The sequence below is a fragment of the Lipotes vexillifer genome, unplaced genomic scaffold (genome assembly GCF_000442215.2).
Source record: "Lipotes vexillifer unplaced genomic scaffold, Lipotes_vexillifer_v1.1 scaffold241, whole genome shotgun sequence".
Classification (NCBI taxonomy): Eukaryota; Metazoa; Chordata; class Mammalia; order Artiodactyla; family Lipotidae; genus Lipotes; species Lipotes vexillifer.
This window is the reverse complement of record NW_006784922.1, coordinates 2,869,920-2,887,534: the sequence shown is the minus strand read 5'-3', so window position 1 is coordinate 2,887,534 and position 17,615 is coordinate 2,869,920. Positions and strand designations below refer to the sequence as shown.

The 17,615-nt window shown below is 38.8% G+C and overlaps 1 protein-coding gene across 1 annotated transcript in view; it reads left to right on the top strand.

Annotated features, from left to right (window-relative positions):
* The window catches only part of CENPH (centromere protein H), a 22,973-nt gene extending 6,260 nt beyond the window's left edge, over window positions 1-16,713 (top strand). The window contains exons 3-9 of the mRNA XM_007457083.1: window positions 6,491-6,539; window positions 6,940-7,014; window positions 8,550-8,606; window positions 11,897-11,960; window positions 12,290-12,341; window positions 14,583-14,746; window positions 16,618-16,713. Coding sequence (XP_007457145.1) covers window positions 6,491-6,539; window positions 6,940-7,014; window positions 8,550-8,606; window positions 11,897-11,960; window positions 12,290-12,341; window positions 14,583-14,746; window positions 16,618-16,713 — 557 coding nt within the window. The remainder of the gene's footprint in view (window positions 1-6,490; window positions 6,540-6,939; window positions 7,015-8,549; window positions 8,607-11,896; window positions 11,961-12,289; window positions 12,342-14,582; window positions 14,747-16,617) is intronic.
* Window positions 16,714-17,615: the final 902 nt, after the last annotated feature.

Below are 17,615 nucleotides of genomic sequence, written 5' to 3'. Positions count from 1 at the left end.
CGCAAAAAAAAAAAAAAAAAAAGTATATTTGATCTTAGATGTTGAGGTATAGGGGAAAAGCTATTCAAAATTTGGACCACTGAAGAATTATCTCTGAGTATTCCTGCACTCATAGTTGAATGAATTGATGCTAGGGATGGAGATATGGTGTTGAACAAGGCAGACTTTACCCTCATGGAGCTTCAATTCTATGTAGCAAAACAGGTAAGCAAAGAAACATGTGAGATAATTATGAGGTGGGGTAAATGTGATGAAGGAAATATTGGTGTGATAAGAGGGAGTGTCTGCTTTAGACAGAGGAATCAGAGATGGCTTCTTCGAGAAGATGACCTTAAAGCTAAAATCCAAGTGATAAAAGAGTCTGCCTCTCATGCAGATCTTGTTTTCCCTGTATAGATAATTTTATTTTTAAGGGGTTGTGACATCTGAAAACTTGAGTAGATTTAATAGTCCACACTCTAGAATGTCTACAACTAAAGGAGAGGACAGATTTAAAGCAAACCATAAGTAGTTAGGTTGTAGTCTTTGAGAGAAGATATTTGTCTAAAATTGATTAGTGTTTTACCATTAAAAAATATATTACTGAGGGCTTCCCTGGTGGTGCAGTGGTTGAGAGTCCGCCTGCCAATGCAGGGGACATGGGTTCGTGCCCCGGTCCGGGAAGATCCCACATCCCGCAGAGCGGCTGGGCCTGTGAGCCATGGCCGCTGAGCCTGCGCATCCAGAGCCTGTGCTCCGCAACGGGAGAGGCCACAGCAGTGAGAGGCCTGCGTACCACACACACACACACACACACAAAATATATATATATATTACTGAGACTTTATTGCATGGAGAAATTTTTTTTACAATAAGTGCATCTATTTTAAGGGTACAATTTGATGAGTTCTGACAAATGTATACATCTCTAACTACCACCACAATCAAGATGTAGAACATTTCTGTCACACCTGCCCATGCCACTTCACACTCAGTCCCCACCCTGACCCCAGCAACCATCAATTTGATTTCTGTTGCTACAGATTTGTCTTCTAGAGTAGTGCTGTCCAATACAGTAGGCACTAGCTACAGGTGGCCTTTTAAAGTTAAGTTAATTAAAATCAAATAAAATTTAAAATTCTTTGTTGCACTAATCACATATCAAATGCTGAAGCCACAATGTGGCTGGTGGCTACCATATTGGACAGTGCAGATATTAAGCATTTCATTCATCACAGAACAGTGGTTTGGACAGCACTGTTCTAGAATTTGATGTAAATGGATTTATATGGTATGTATTTTTTTGTTTCTGACATCTTCCTTTTGTGACTTAATTCATGTAACAAAATTCACCTTTGTTTTTTTTTTGTTTTTTTTGTTTTTTTTGTTTTTTTTTTTGCTGTACATGGGCTTCTTCCTGGACCGGGGCACGAACCTGTGTCCCCTGCATCAGCAGGCGGACTCTCAACCACTGCGCCACCAGGGAAGCCCTCACCATTTTTTTTTTTTAGTTAATTTATTTATTTTTTGGCTGCATTGGGTCTTCGTTGCTGTGCATGGGTTGCTCTAGCTGCAACGAGCAACGAGCAGTGGCTACTCTTCACTGCACTGTGTGGGCTTCTCATTGCAGTGGCTTCTCTTATTGTGGAGCATGGGCTCAGTAGTTGCAGCGTGTGGGCTCAGTAGTTGCAGTGCACAGGATCTAGGGTGTGGGCTTCAGTCGATGTCGCACACGGTCTCAGTAGTTGTGGCACACGGGCTTAGTTTGCTCCGTGGCATGTGGGATCTTCCCAGACCAGGGATCAAACCCGTGTCCCCTGCATTGGCAGGTGGATTCTTAACCACTGCACCACCAGGGAAGTCCCCTGTCAGTCTTTTTCAATTTTAGCCTTTCTAGTAAGTATATAGTGGTATCTCATGTGGTTTTAATTTACATTTCCCTAATAACTAATGTTATTGATTATCTTTTCATGTCTTATTGGCAATTTATACATCTACGTTTATGAAATGTCCATTCAAATCCTTACCCATTTTTTAATTGGATTGTTAGTCTCACTGAGTTTGAGTTCTTTAATTATAACTGAATACATGATGTATTCTATTAAACACTAAAGAATAAAATATTCCTTTAAAAACAAGAATACAGTCCTTTTTCGGGTAAATAAATAAATATATATATGTGTGTGTGTGTATACATATGTATACATATATGGCAGAAATTTTCTCCTAGTTTGTTGTTTGCTTTTTTACTTCCTTAACATTGTCTTTTCAGGAGCAGAAGGCATTAATTTTGATGAAGCACTATTTTTCACTCTTTTCTTTTGTGCTTTGTGGTTTTTGAGTTCTATCTAAGAAACTGTGACTACCCCAAGGTTGCAAAGATTTTCTCATATGTTTTGTTCTAGAAGTCTTAAGGTTTTAGGTTTAATGTACAGGACTGAGATTCTTTTTTTTTTTTAAACATCTTTATTGGAGTATAATTGCTTTACAATGGTGTGTTAGTTTCTGCTGTATAACAAAGTGAATCAGCTATACATATACATATATACCCATATCTCCTCCCTCTTGTGTCTCCCTCCCACCCTCCCTATCCCACCCCTCTAGGTGGACACAAAGCACCGAGCTGATCTCCCTGTGCTCTGTGGCTGCTTCCCACTAGCTATCTGTTTTACATTTGGTAGTGTGTATATGACCATGCCACTCTCTCACTTCGTCCCAGCTTGCCTTTCCCCCTCCCCGTGTCCTCAAGTCCATTCTCTTTGTCTGCGTCTTTATTCCTGTCCTGCCCCTCGGTTCTTCAAAACTTTTTTTTTTTAGATTCCATATTTATCTGTTAGCATATGGTATTTGTTTTTCTCTTTCTGACTTACTTCACTCTGTATGACAGACTCTAGGTCCATCCACCTCACTACAAATAACTCAATTTGGTTTATTTTTATGGCTGAGTAATATTCCATTGTGTATATGTGCCACATCTTCTTTATCCATTCGTCTGTCGATGGACACTTAGGTTGCTTCCATGTCCTGGTTATTGTAAATAGAGCTGCAGTGAACATTGCGGTACATGACTCTTTTTGAATTATGGTTTTCTCAGGGTATATGCCCAGTAGTGTGATTGCTGGGTCGTATGGTAGTTCTGTTTTTAGTTTTTTGAGGAAGCTCCATACTGTTCTCCATAGTGGCTGTATCAGTTTAAATTCCCACCAACAGTGCAAGAGGATTCCCTTTTCTCCACACCCTCTCCAGCATTTATTGTTTGTAGATTTTCTGATGATGGCCATTCTTAACGGTGTGAGGTGATACCTCATTATAGTTTTGATTTGTATTTCTCTAATGATTAGTGCATTTCTCTAATGAAAGGATGTTGAGAATCCATTCATGTGTTTGTTGGCAATCTATATATCTTCTTTGGAGAAATGTCTCTTTAGGTCTTCTGCCCATTTTTGGATTGGGTTGTTTGGTTTTTTGATATTGAATTGCATGAGCTGCTTGTATATTTTGGAGATTAATCCTTTGTCAGTTGCTTCGTTTGCAAATATTTTCTCCCATTCTGAGGGTTGTCTTTTTGTCTTGTTTATGGTTTCCTTTGTTGTGCAAAAGGTTTTAAGTTTCATTTGGTCCCATTTGTTTATTTTTGTTTTTATTTCCATTTTTCTAGGAGGTGGGTCAAAAAGGATCTTGCTGTGACTTATGTCATAGAGTGTTCTGCCTATGTTTTCCTCTAAGAGTTTTATAGTGTCTGGCCTTACATTTAGGTCTTTAATCCATTTTGAGTTTATTTTTGGATATGGTGTTAGGGAGTGGTCTAATTTCACTTTTATGGGTAACTGTCCAGTTTTCCCAGCACCACTTATTGAAGAGGCTGTCTTTTCTCCATCATATATTCTTGCCTCCTTTATCAAAAATAAGGTGACCATACAATGGAATATTACTCAGCCATAAAAAGAAATGAAATTGAGCTATTTGTAATGAGGTGGATAGATCTAGAGTCTGTCATACAGAGTGAAGTAAGTCAGAAAGAGAAGGACAAATACCGTATGCTAACACATATATATGGAATTTAAGGGAAAAAAATGTTATGAAGAACCTAGGGGTAAAACAGGAATAAAGACACAGACCTACTGGAGAACAGACTTGAGGATATGGGGAGGGGGAAGGGTGAGGTGTGATAGGGCGAGAGAGACATGGACATATATATACTAACAAACGTAAGGTAGTTAGCCAGTGGGAAGCAGCCGCATGGCACAGGGAAACCGGCTCGGTTCTTTGTGGCTGTCTGGAGGGGTGGGATACGGAGGGGGGGAGGGGGGGGGACAAAGAGGGAAGAGATATGGGAACATATGTATATGTATAATTGATTCACTCTGTTATAAAGCAGAAACTAACACACCATTGTAAAGCAATAATACCCTAATAAAGATGTTAAAAACAAACAAACAAAAAAAAAATAAGGTGACCATATGTGTGTGGGTTTATCTCTGGGCTTTCTATCCTGTTCCATTGATCTATATTTCTGTTTTTGTGCTAATACCATACTGTCTTGATTACTGTAGCTTTGTCATATAGTCTGAAGTCAGGGAGCCTGATTCCTCCAGCTCCATTTTTCTTTCTCAAGATTGCTTTGGCTGTTTGGAGTCTTTTATATTTCCATACAAATTGTGAAATTTTTTGTTCTAGTTCTGTGAAAAATGCCATTGGTAGTTTGATAGAGAATTGCATTGAATTTATAGATTGCTTTGGGTAGTATAGTCATTTTCACAATGTTGATTCTTCCAATCCAAGAACATGGTATATCTCTCCATCTGTTTGTATCATCTTTAATTTCTTTCATCAGTGTCTTATAGTTTTCTGCATACAGGTCTTTTGTCTCCTTAGGTAGGTTTATTCCTAAATATTTTTTTCTTTTTATTGCAATGGTAAATGGAAGTGTTTGCTTAATTTCTCTTTCAGATTTTTCATCATTAGTGTGTAGGAATGCAAGAGATTTCTGTGCATTAATTTTGTATCCTGCTACTTTTGGATTAACTTTTGTGTATCGTGTGCGCTAAGTAAGGATCCAGGTTCATTTGTTTTCCGTATAGAAATCCAGTTTTTCTAGCACAGTTGAAAAGACTTTTCTTTATCCATTGTATATGTATAGGTCTATTTCTGGACTTTTTCTTCTGTTCCTTTGAGGTATTTGTCTATCCTTACAATGGTATCACACTGTTTGGATTACTGTAGCTTTATAGTAAGTCTTGATTATCAGCTCTTGTAAGTCCTTCAACATTCTTTGTCAAAATTGCTTTGACTATTCTTGGTCCTTTGTTTTTCTATATACATTTAAAATCAGTTTGTCAATTTCTACAGATTTGACTGGGATTTGAGTGGGATCTATAGCTCAGTATGGGTGAAATTGTTATATTAGCGATAATGATTCTCCCAATACATGTAGATAGTGTATCTTTCCATTTCAGTATTTTGTAATGGGGTCTTCCCTGGTGGCGCAGTGGTTAAGAATGCACCTGCCAATGCAGGGGACATGGGTTCAAGCCCTGGTCTGGGAAGACCCCACAGGCCATGGAACAACAACGCCCATGCACCACAACTACTGAGCCTGTGCTCTAGAGCCCGCGAGCCACAACTACTAAAGCCTGTGTGCCTAGAGCCCATTATCCACAGCAAGAGAAGCCACCACAGTGAGAAGCCCGCACACCACAATGAAGAATAGCCCCTGCTCGCCGCAGCTAGAGAAAGCCCACACGCAGCAATAAAGACCCAACACAGCCAAAAACAAATAAATTAATTAATTAAATTAAATAAACTTATAGTATTTGGTAGTGTTCAGTGTAGAGGTCATACATGTATTTTGTTAAATTTATCCTTAAGCATTTTGTGTGTTTGCATGCAATTTTACAATTTTACATGTATTTTTAAATTTTAAATTTTTTTTTTTTTTTTGCGGTACACGGGCGTCTCCCATTGTGGCCTCTCCCGTTGCAGAGCACAGGCTCTGGATGCGCAGGCTCAGCGGCCATGGATCACAGGCCTAGCCACTCCGCGGCATGTGTTATCTTCCTGAACCAGGGCACGAACCCATGTCCCCTGCATTGGCAGGCGGACTCTCAACCACTGCGCCCCCAGGGAAGCCCTGTGATCTTGTTCATTTTTTACTCTTTTTCTATCATTCTATAACTGTGCTGTCCGACGTGGTAGGCATTAGCTCCATGTGACCTTTGAACACTTGAAATGTGTCCTCATTGAGAAGGACTGTAAATGTAAAATATGCACAGAAGAAAAGAATGTGAAATATTTCAGTAATAATTAGAAATTGATTACTGTTGAAATGATAATATTTTGGATCTTTTGGGTTTAATAAGCTATATTAAAATTAATTTCATTTGTTTCTTTTGTAGTGTGGAAATGAAATTAAAAATTACATATTTGGTTTGCATTTGTGGCTTACATTGTATTTCTTTTGGACAATGCTTTAATAAAATACTACTAACGTCAAAAATTTATTTATTTGTAGATGAAGAAAAAACTCCAGAACAAATCATGCAGGAAAAGGAAATTGAAGCGTAGGTCATATTTTAAAATTTTAGTTGTGGTTTTTACAGATTTAATAATATTATCCACCTTATAATATTGTCTTTCTTTTTCCTTTCCTTTTTTTTCCAAGTAATTTGTCATGCACATATTGAGAAGTTGTTGATGTGGGATGTAGATAGACTTACATGCACATGAGTGATCATATTAGTACTTTTGGCATCCTCCACACCTTAACAAGATACTTAGCAAAGTATCATAGCAGGAATCAGTTTACCAAATCTGTAAATGCATAGGTATGGGGAGCCTGTAGAATACTTTTATTTAGAGAACAGGCATTTTACTTTCTTCAAAGATTTACTTTATACCTTTCTTCAAGTAGTTACTTTTTCTGATATTGCTGAAATTCTTTTGTTCATGCTTCTTTGGCAGTAAAATTGAAGAACTGGAAAAAGAAATTGAAGAGGCAAAAATTGCTTTTGAAATGAAAAAGCTTGCGTTAGACAGGTAATTATTACCTTTTTTTTTTTTTTGCGGTATGTGGACATCTCACTGTTGTGGCCTCTCCCATTGTGGCGCACAGGCTCCATACGCGCAGGCTCAGTGGCCATGGCTCACGGGCCCAGCTGCTCCGCGGCACGTGGGATCTTTCCAGACCGGGGCACGAACCCATGTGCCCTGCATCGGCAGGCGGACTCTCAACCACTGCGCCACCAGGGAAGCCCAATTATTACCTTTTAAGTATGCAAAATGGGTATGGCTCAAGGTGGAGGGGATATTTTAACTAGTCTGAAGTAATCAGTCAAAATGATGTTTAGATAATGGTCCCACAAATTTTGAGCCCGGAGGGAAAAGTTACATCATTCATTAATGTCTTCATTTGAAGAAGTTACATAAGATAGGGTTAATAAGGAAATGTCAGTCAAGACAATTAAAGTGTGAGGTTAAATCTCATTCTGTGTTTGAAATGATTATATGGATTCATTTACTCCAGTAACTTTTTTTTTAATATTTGTTTATTTATTTTACTTTTTGGCTGCATCAGGTCTTAGTTGGGGGACGCGGGATCTTCATGCGGCGCCTGGGCTTCTCTCTAGTTTTGGCGCTCGAGCTCAACAGTTGCAGCATGCAGGCTCTCTAGTTGTGGCTTGTGTGCTCAGTAGTTGTGGCTCAAGGGCTTAGTTGTCCCACGGCATATGGGATCTTAGTTCCCCGACCAGGGCTCGAACCTGTGTCCCCTGTATTGGCAGGTGGATTCTTAACCACTGCGTCACCAGGGAAGCCCCTGATTGCCTTTTTATTATTATTTATTAGCTATTTGAATTTAAAAATAAATTACAGTGCTTGCTATTACATAGACACATTTTAAAGTTCACCGTCAAGTTTGGTTTTGTATTCCCTAACTCTACACATTTTGGGCCCATGTTGATCTCTGTAGTACCTTTTTTTTTTCTTCCAGTTTTATTGAGATATAATTGATATACAGCACTGTATATGTTTAACGTGTGCAGCATAATGTTTTGACTTACATGCATCCTGAAATGATTATCACATTAGGTTTAATGAACATCATCTCATATAGATACAAAATTAAAGAAATAGCAAAAAAATTTTTTTTCTTGTGGTGAGAACTCCTAGGATTTATTCTCTTAACAACTTGCACATATAACTTACAGCAGTGTTAAACATGTTTATTGTGTTGTACATTACATTTTGTAGTGCCTTAATGCTTCCTCGCAGCCCCGCACCAAGGTGGACGGCTTGGAGAGCAAGTTCAGGCTGGGTGTCAGGTCTGCTCAGCCCCCCTCTCTGGCCATATGCACAGCCGCATGCAACAGCCCCATCCATATTGGTGTTCCTTCATATTTCTATAACTTACTTATCAAAGTATTTCCCATATGATACTGTTTAAAAACCTACTTTTGTTTTATGTTATATTTAAAGAGAAATCAATCTTTACCTTGTCGTATTTTTAAATTTTCTTTTTCAGTGTACCCTAAATGTTACCCATGTTTTATAATGGAAGCTTTTTTCCTCTATAGGATGCAGCTTTCAAGTGCACTTAAAAAACACCTGGAGAAAATTAACATCAAGACTAGGTATGTTTTTTTGTTTGTTTTATTTTTTCTGGATTTGGCAAGGATGGGAATAAGGGAGATCCGCATAATGACTAGTTCTATGAATTTTTTTTTTTTTTAATTACCTGTCACTGCCGACCACCTTTATCTGGGGAATAAGAAACATGACAAAAAAAAACAAAAAAGAAACATGACAGAATTCTGTGGGCCCTTCTCATCATTACAACTTTTATAGTCCTGTTGACATTTTGTTTTATATGGATCGGGACCCTAAGAAGCAATGGAGGTTTTACCTATACAATCTGGGATTTTTTTTTTTTTTTAATATTTATTTATTTGGCTGCACCAGGTCTTAGTTGCGGCATGCGGGATCTAGTTCCCTGACCAGGGATCGAACCCAGGCCCCCTGCATTGGGAATGTGGAGTCTTAACCACTGGACCAACAGGGAAGTCCCCAATCTGAGAATTTTGAAGGAAGATTGTTTTTGTTTTTAATAAATTTATTTATTTTTGGCTGTGTTGGGTCTTTGTTGCTGTGCGCGGGCTTTCTCTAGTTGCGGTGTGCGGGGGCTGTTCTTCGTTGCAGTATGTGGGCTTCTCATTGCAGTGGCTTCTCATTGCGGAGCACGTGCTTTAGGCGTATGGGCTTCAGTAGTTGTGACATGCAGTCTCTAGAGCGCAAGCTCAGTAGTTATGGCGCACGGGCTTAGTTGCTCCACTACATGTGGGATCTTCCTGGACCAGGACTCGAAACCGTGTTCCCTGCATTGGCAGGCAGATTCTCAACCACTGTGCCATCAGGGAAGCCCCTGAAGGAAGGTTTTGAAAGTTAACTTTCGTTTGGGATTTACTGTAAAACAGGAGCAATGCTATCTCATTTAAGCCAACAACAACTCAATGAGATAGGAAATATACTCCTCATTTTTGTATTGGCAGAAATGATCTTGCATAGGTTCAATAATTGGCCCGGCAATCAAGGTCATCTCTAATCTGATCCTAAGTGCCTGGCCACTGGGGCCCTACCTGTGATTTTATCTCCCAAAGCTCTAATCTTGTGATAAAATACTACCACCACCACCACCTCACTGTTGGCACCGGAAAAGTACCGAGATGGATCTGGCACTTTCTCTATCTGGACGTCTTAGCCCTGACTGATACCCATTCCTCCCATATTCCATTTAACTCCAGGATTACATAAATCCTAAAATCTGAATTTGAACTCTTGAAATATTGCTCCCCCACGAAAGGAGAGCTTAAAACATTCTTGAGTTGAAGGAGTGCAGGATAGATTCATCGCATTGACACCAAAGACAGCACAAAGGCCAGGAAGGCTGAGGCAGCGCCTTTAGCCTGTCTTAAAGTTTACAACCACGTATAGCTGTAACTAGCAGAAAATGAGTTCAGCTCTCAGGTCTGTGCAAATAGTCCCCTTTTACAGCCTCCCAGGTAAACTTCTACAGTGTTTCTCACGCCTGGCTGATTATCAGGATAATTAGTATTTTCACAGTGGTCACATTGCTGGTCCCATCCCAAACCTGCTGACTCAGAAGCTCTGAAGATGGGGAGCTGGCAATTCACATTTAACGAGCCTCCCAAGGGAATGTGGCACTCTGAAATATGAGAACCACTATTCTCATCCAGTCTTATTTCCACCCTTTTTTTTTTTTTTTTATTTCCACCCTTTTACTCCAGCCTACTAAACTGCTTGATCTAGGTAATCTTCATAATTACACTTGAGCATTGAACAACCTGGGTTTCAACTGCCCAAGTCCACTTATATGCATGTTGTTTGGGGTTTTTTTTTTCAATAAATATGGCACCTGTATTTTCATTTTACAGATCTTTAAGTTAACTAAGTATGGGGGAAGATTTGTGTTTAGTTAGAGGTCACAATATGTGTAATAAGAAGAACTAAGGTTTGATCCAAGCTGTTTCAGCTTTCTGCCCTTGGGTGAGTCATTTAATTCCTTTGTTTTTGAGGCAGAGATAGCAGTGCTCTTAAGTGTGTGGGATGGTTCGTGTCCCTAACCACTCACCCCACCTGCATTGTTCACGGTTCAACTATACTATACATCTTTTAAGACTCAAGGATTTCCCTTGTTCCACCCTTTGCACAACTCTTAGAAGGGTTCATATCCATTACTGGTTGTAATGAAACCATATGATGGTTGTGGATTTATTTTTTCCCCCATAAGATTCTTTCTTCTTTGAAAACATGTACTATGTTTTATTCTGTTTTATATTCCTGGTGCCTGGCACAGTCTTGCCATGTAGTAGTCACTCAGAAATACTTGTTGGAGGGGCTTCCCAGGTGGCACAGTGGTTGAGAATCCGCCTGCTAATGCAGGGAACATGGGTTCGAACCCTGGTCCAGGAAGATGCCACATGCCGCAGAGCAACTAAGCCCATACACCACAACTACTGAGCCTGCGCTCTAGAGCCCTCAAGCCACAACTACTGAGCCCGCACACCTAGAGCCCTTGCTCGCTGCAACTAGAGAAAAAGCCCGTGTGCAGCAACAAAGACCAAACGCAACCAAAAATAAATAAATTAACTAATTAAAAAAAAAAAGAAATACTTGTTGGAGAAATGGGGATAAAAGCACTTTATTCACTGAAACTATTCTGTATGATATGATAATGGTAGATACATGTCATTATACATTTGTCAACTCAGAATGTACAACACCAAGAGTGAACGCTAACCCTAATGTAAACCATGGCCTCTGGGTGATAATGATGCATCAGTGTAGGTTCATCATTTGTAACAAATGGATTGCTCTGCTAGGGGGGAGGCTGTGCAAGCGTGGGGGCAGCGTGTACATGGGCTTCCCTTCCACTCGGTTGTGCTGTGAACCTAAAACTTGTCTAAAAACTAAAGTCTATTTCCAAAAAAAAAGCTATGTATTAGCAAGCTGTTAGGGTTTTTTCCCCCTAAATATGAGATTTTTAGAAATATTCCTGGGGAATTCCCTGGCGGTCCAGTGGTTAAGACTGAGCTTCCACTGCAGGGGCACCAGTTCGATCCCTGGTTGGGGAGCTAAGATCCCACATGCCGTGCAGTGCGGCCAAGAAAAAAACAAAAGAAATGTTATTTGATATTCTTTGTTGTCTGTGAGCAAAAATTTTTCTAGGGAAATGCATCTCTAATTCTAAACAGAAATTTAGTTTACATCAAATTTTTCCAGACTTATTTAGAAACAATGATTTTCTATTGAAGTGTACAGTGAATATAATGAAAGTAAATATATACTAACTGATTTCTTAATTTTTTTTAACTGTTAATAAATCATATTTTTTATTCCTTTTCAGTGTGCTCATGGATAACATGAAACAAATACTAAGTCTAAATAAATTAGTAATGAAATCACAGCAGGTAACTTTGAATATAAAGCTGCTTATGCATTCTCATGATTTCAGTAACATTCTTGCTGGTAACTGTATGTGACTAAATAGGATTGCCCAAAGAGACTGACATGGTTGGAATTCACTGTCCTTAAGTTTTCTCTCTTTTCCATAATTCCATTATTTCTGACTAATTATCTACTTATCATTTAAGCTACTTTTCCTTTCCCTTTTGTTGTGTGGAAACAGAGGAATTGAAAACTGGAGCTCTAGAAAATATGAATAGATAAATTCAGTGATTTAAATATTATAGGTGTGTTCTTAGGTTATGTGCCTTAATCTTTTTATTTCTAATAACAGGAAGCCCGGGACTTGGAAGACAAATTGCTTGATGTTAGAAAGAAGAGATTGCGTATGTAGAACACTTTTTTTTTTTTTTTGGAGAATACATTTTCACTTAATATGAAGATTGATAAGTCCAGATCTCTCAATCACTGAAAAATTTTTTAATTTCCTTAAAACTTTGGACATAGCAATTTAAAAAGTAGTATAGGGCTTCCCTGGTGGCGCAGTGGTTAAGAGTCCGCCTGCCGATGCAGGGGACGCAGGTTCGTGCCCCGGTCTGGGAAGATCCCACATGCCGCGGAGCGCCTGGGCCCGTGAGCCATGGCCGCTGAGCCTGCGTGTCTGGAGCCTGTGCTCCGCAACGGGAGAGGCCACAACAGTGAGAGGCCCGCATACCGCAAAAAAAATAAAAAATAAAAAGTATATAAAATGGATTTTGCTTGATTTGTTGTTTTAGAACTTTAAATCACAAAAATTAAGACATTCTCAGTGGGGGAAGGAATATCAAATAATACAAAAAAGTAGAATGTGAAAGCCATACCTCCATCCTGTGTGACCGCAGTTAGGAGTACATCATTCCAGGCCTTTTTCCACACCCATATAAATGTATATAAACATAATTTTTTTTAATTTATTTATTTAATTTTATTTTTGGCTGCATTGAGTCTTTGTTGCTGTGCGCGGGCTTTCTCTAGTTGCGGGGCGCCGGCTTCTCATTGCGGTGGCTTCTCTTGTTGTGAAGCACGGGCTCTAGGCGCACGGGCTTCAGTGGTTGCAGTATGTGGGCTCAGTAGTTGTGGCTCTTGGGCTCTAGAGCGCAGGTTCAGTAGTTGTGGCGCACGGGCTTAGCTGCTCCGCAGCATGTGGGATCTTCCCAGAACAGGGCTCGAACCCGTGTCCCCTGCATTGGCAGGGGGATTCTTAACCACTGTGCCACCAAGGGAGCCCCCTAAACGTAATTTTTAAATGATCACTTGATGCATATGGTTCTACAGCTTTTTAACTTAATGAACATGAGATGGCTTTTTGCATTGAAATGTTTTATTGAAATGTATTTCAGAAGTAACACATATTCTCCATAAAGAATTTAGAAACAGAAAAACATACATAGGAAGTTAAAATTTTAATTTTATCAAGAGATAGTCGATCTTTGATGCTTCTTATTTATAAAATAAAATTGGCATAATTTTATTCTGTGTTGTAAACTGCTTTTTTCATTTAACAGTATAGGCATGATTTATTATTTTAAAATACGTAGATTTGCCTTTTTGTAAGTAATCTCAGGGTTAGAAGTAGTCCTGGTCATCTGATCTAATCACCCTTTGGCTTTTTTTCCATTGCATTCCTGTGAAGGAACCAAGCTCCTGAGATACACCCATTTATGTTTTCAAATACTATCTGTCCCCAACTTATGATGTTTCGACTTAATGATTTTTTGACTTTATGATGATATGCATTTAGTAGAAACTGAATTCAGATTTTGAATTTTGCTCTTTTCCTGGGCTAGTAGCATACTCCAATGTGATGCTGGGCAGCAACTTCGAGCCCCAGCTCCTATCAGTCACGTGATCATAAGGGTAAACAACCAATACACTTACAACTATTATGTTTTTCACCTTCAGTACAGTATTCAATAAATTACATGAGATACTTAACACATTGTTATAAAACAGGCTTTGTGTTAGATGATTTTGCCCATTTGCAGGCTAATGTAAGTGTTCTGAGCATGTTTAAGGTAGGCTAAGTTAAACTGTGATGTTTGGTAGATTAGGTGTACTAAATGCGTTTTTGACTTAGGATGTTTTCAACTTAAGATGGGTTTACCAGGAAGATTTCTAGTTTAGTTCTCAGAACATTTCAGGAACAACAACAAAAAAATGGTTGATGGTATTTATCCCTGGAGAAGGGAATCTTACCTTTCCTTAAAAATTCATCTTGTTGATATTGTAATTTTTGTAAAGGGGGGAAAGTATTTCCTTACGTATATCTCCTGCTATTTTTTTGGCAACCCAGAGTAAGTCCTCTTTGACATGATGCCACAGCAAACGTTTGTAGACAGTATCATTGTCATACATACATACCTTGAACATCTCACAGAGGACATTACTAAGTATGAAATTAAAATATTGGTGTTTTGCACCAGAGAAATCATTTTCAGATCAAAATGGAACTGCAGCCTAAAATGCTGCTTATTAAAAATTTTCTCTTGACTGAAATAATCAGTAACTGTTCTGCTTCATAAGTTTTCAAGATTCTTGTTTATAGGAGTTATCATATATAGTATATCGTTTTATTTTTAACCCAATAGAGTTAAAACAAGCTTCAGAAAGGAAGCTTTTAGAAATACAGACAGAAAAGAACAAACAGAAAGATGATTTGAGTAGTATGGAAAATTCGGGGAAGATAAAGACCATACAACAAAACCTGGAGATGGAGATACAGATTACTACAGTTATTCAACATGTGTTCCAGGTAATATTTTTATAAAATAGGAAGTGGGGTAAAGAACTTTTAAAAAATGAATGGTTCTATTACTTTCAGGCTTATTTTCATTTTTTTTTTTTTTCATTTAGCTTTTGATCTTACTAAATAATTCAGTACTGAATATCAAGCTGTTTGCATATATCTTGAATTTATGTCTATTTAGCATTTAAGGCTTTGGTTTTTTTGTTATAGTTAGACCTTAGGCATTTATAAATGGAAATGATGTCAGCAGCTCTGTGGAGGCGGAATGGTATAACGGTGGAGAACATTAGACTTCAAGTTGGGAAGTGGGGAAAACATGGATGCAGGTGATGGGAATCTAGAGTTAAGATCCTGCCAGCTACTTAATAGTTGCTGAGGGACTTTCCTGGTGGCACAGTGGTTAAGAATCCGCCTGCCAATGCAGGGGACATGGTTTGATCCACAGTCTGGGAAGATCCCACATGCCACGGAGCAAATAAGCCCTTGCGCTACAACTACTGAGCCTGCATGCCACAACTACTGAAGCCCATGCGCCTAGAGCCCATGCTCTGCAAAAAGAAAAGCCACTGCAATGAGAAGCCCACGCACCACAACAAAGAGTGGCCCCTGCTCACTGCAACTAGAAAAGGCCCACACACAAATAAATTAAAATAAATAAATTTTTTTAAAAAGTTGCTGACCTTGAGGAAATTATTTAACTTTTCTAAGCATTAGTTTCCTTGTGTAGGAAGAGTGGTTATTAGAACTAAAGGTGATAATTCATGTTAATCTGTTTAGCATAGTGTCTGGTCGAAGCAAATTCTCAATGAATATTGGTAGTTATTGTCATGTCAGGGTTTTTTTTATTTTTATTTTTTAAGTTTAGTTATTTATTTTTGGGCTATGTTTGGTCTTTGCTGCACACAGGCTTTCTCTAGTTCTGGCAAGCAGGGGCTACTCTTTGTTGTGGTGCTTGGGCTTCTCATTGCAATGTCTTCTCTTGTTGCAAAGCACGGGCTCTAGGTGCAGGGGCTTCAGTAGTTGTGGCACACAGGCTCAGTAGTTGGTGTGCAGGGGCTTAGTTCTTCCACGGCATGTGGGATCTTCCCGGACCAGGGATCGAACCCTTGTACCCTGTATTGGCAGACGGATTCTTAACCACTGCGCCACCAGGGAAGTCCCCATCATGTCAGTTTTTAAATTTTATGTGTTCATTTAGCCTGGAGGTTTTTCTTTACTTTTTTTTTTTTTTTTAATATTTATTTATTTATTTGGCTGTACCGGGATCTTCATTGCTGCGTGCAGGATCTTTAGTTGTGGCATGCGAACTCTGTTGCGGCATGCGTACTCTCAGTTGCGGCATGTGGGATCTAGTTCCCTGACCAGGGATCAGTCCCAGGCCCCCTGTATTGGGAGCACGGAGTCTTAGCCACTGGACCACAAGGGAAGTCCGTCTTTACTTTTTTTTTTTAATAAATTTATTTATTTTATTTATTATTTTTGGCTACATTGGGTCTTCGTTGCTGTGCGCAGGCTTTTCTCTAGTTGTGGTGTGTGGGGGCTACTCTTCGTTGTGGGGCGCAGGCTTCTCATTGCAGGGGTTTCTCTTGTGGAGCATGGGCTCTAGGTGCACGGGCTCAGTGGCTGTGGCTTGCAGGCTCAGTAGTTGTGGCTCGCGGGCTCTAGAGCACAGGCTCAGTAGTTAAGGTGCACAGGCTTAGTTGCTCCGTGGCATGTGGGATCTTCCTGGACCAGGGCTCGAACCTGTGTGCCCTGCATTGGCAGGCAGATTCTTAACCACTGCGCCACCAGGGAAGTCCTGAGGATTTTTTAAAATCTTGTTAAATTTTTAAGAGTACTTAGAACATTAATTTAAAAAATTTTTTTCTTAATTACAGAACCTCATTTTGGGGAGTAAAGCCAACTGGGCAGAGGATTCTGCCCTTAAGGAAACTGTTCTGCAGCTTGAGAAGAATCTCACCATGATCCAATAAGAATTCTGTTTTGATGTTTTTTTTGTTTCTGTCTTTAATGTCATTTAAATTGCAAACTTCAAGTGAAATGCTTTTCGGTGTTTTTGGAACTGTTGTAATACTGCAATTTTTTTTTAGCTTAACAGTGGTACATGGAATTTACTGCTTTAAATATGATAAAGTGACTGGCATAATCTAAAAGAATCTGAAAATGTTAGCCTTGGAAGTGTCCCAAAAGATATCTAGTCCAGCTTTCCACTGAATGTGGACTTTTTTTTTTTACAACATTCCTGTAAGTCCCAACTCTCATTTGGAATACTTCTCTGTATTTGTTTGTCAACCAAAATATTGGAAATTTAGAAAAGCATATCCACATCTTTATTTTTTTCAACTGTCAATTGTATTTTACTCAAATAAATCTCATTTTAGTTCTGTCTCACTAGAGATTTTCTTTTGCCTTTTTAAAAAAAATTTGCGATATAATTGATATATAACATTGTGTAAGTTTAAGATGTACAACATGTTGATTTGACCACCATGGCATTAGCTAACACCTCCATCATGTTACATAATTATCATTTCTTTATCATGGTGAGAATATTTAAGATTACCCTCTTAGTAACTTCGAAGTATGTAATATAGTATTGTTAACTAGAATCACAGTGCTGTACATTAGATCTCCAAAATTTATTCATCTTCTAACTGCAAGTTTGTACCCTTTGACCACCATTTCCCCAGTTCTCTCACTCCCCCATCTGCATTTTTAAACAGACACCCAAATAAAGCACCTCAATCATGAAAAAGAAAGAAAAAGAAAAGCATATTCAAAATGTTAACAGTTGTGGTTATTATAGAAAATTTGTGACTTTTTTCTTTCGTATTTTTATGTTTATTGTGCATTACTTTTATAAGTTAAAAAATAA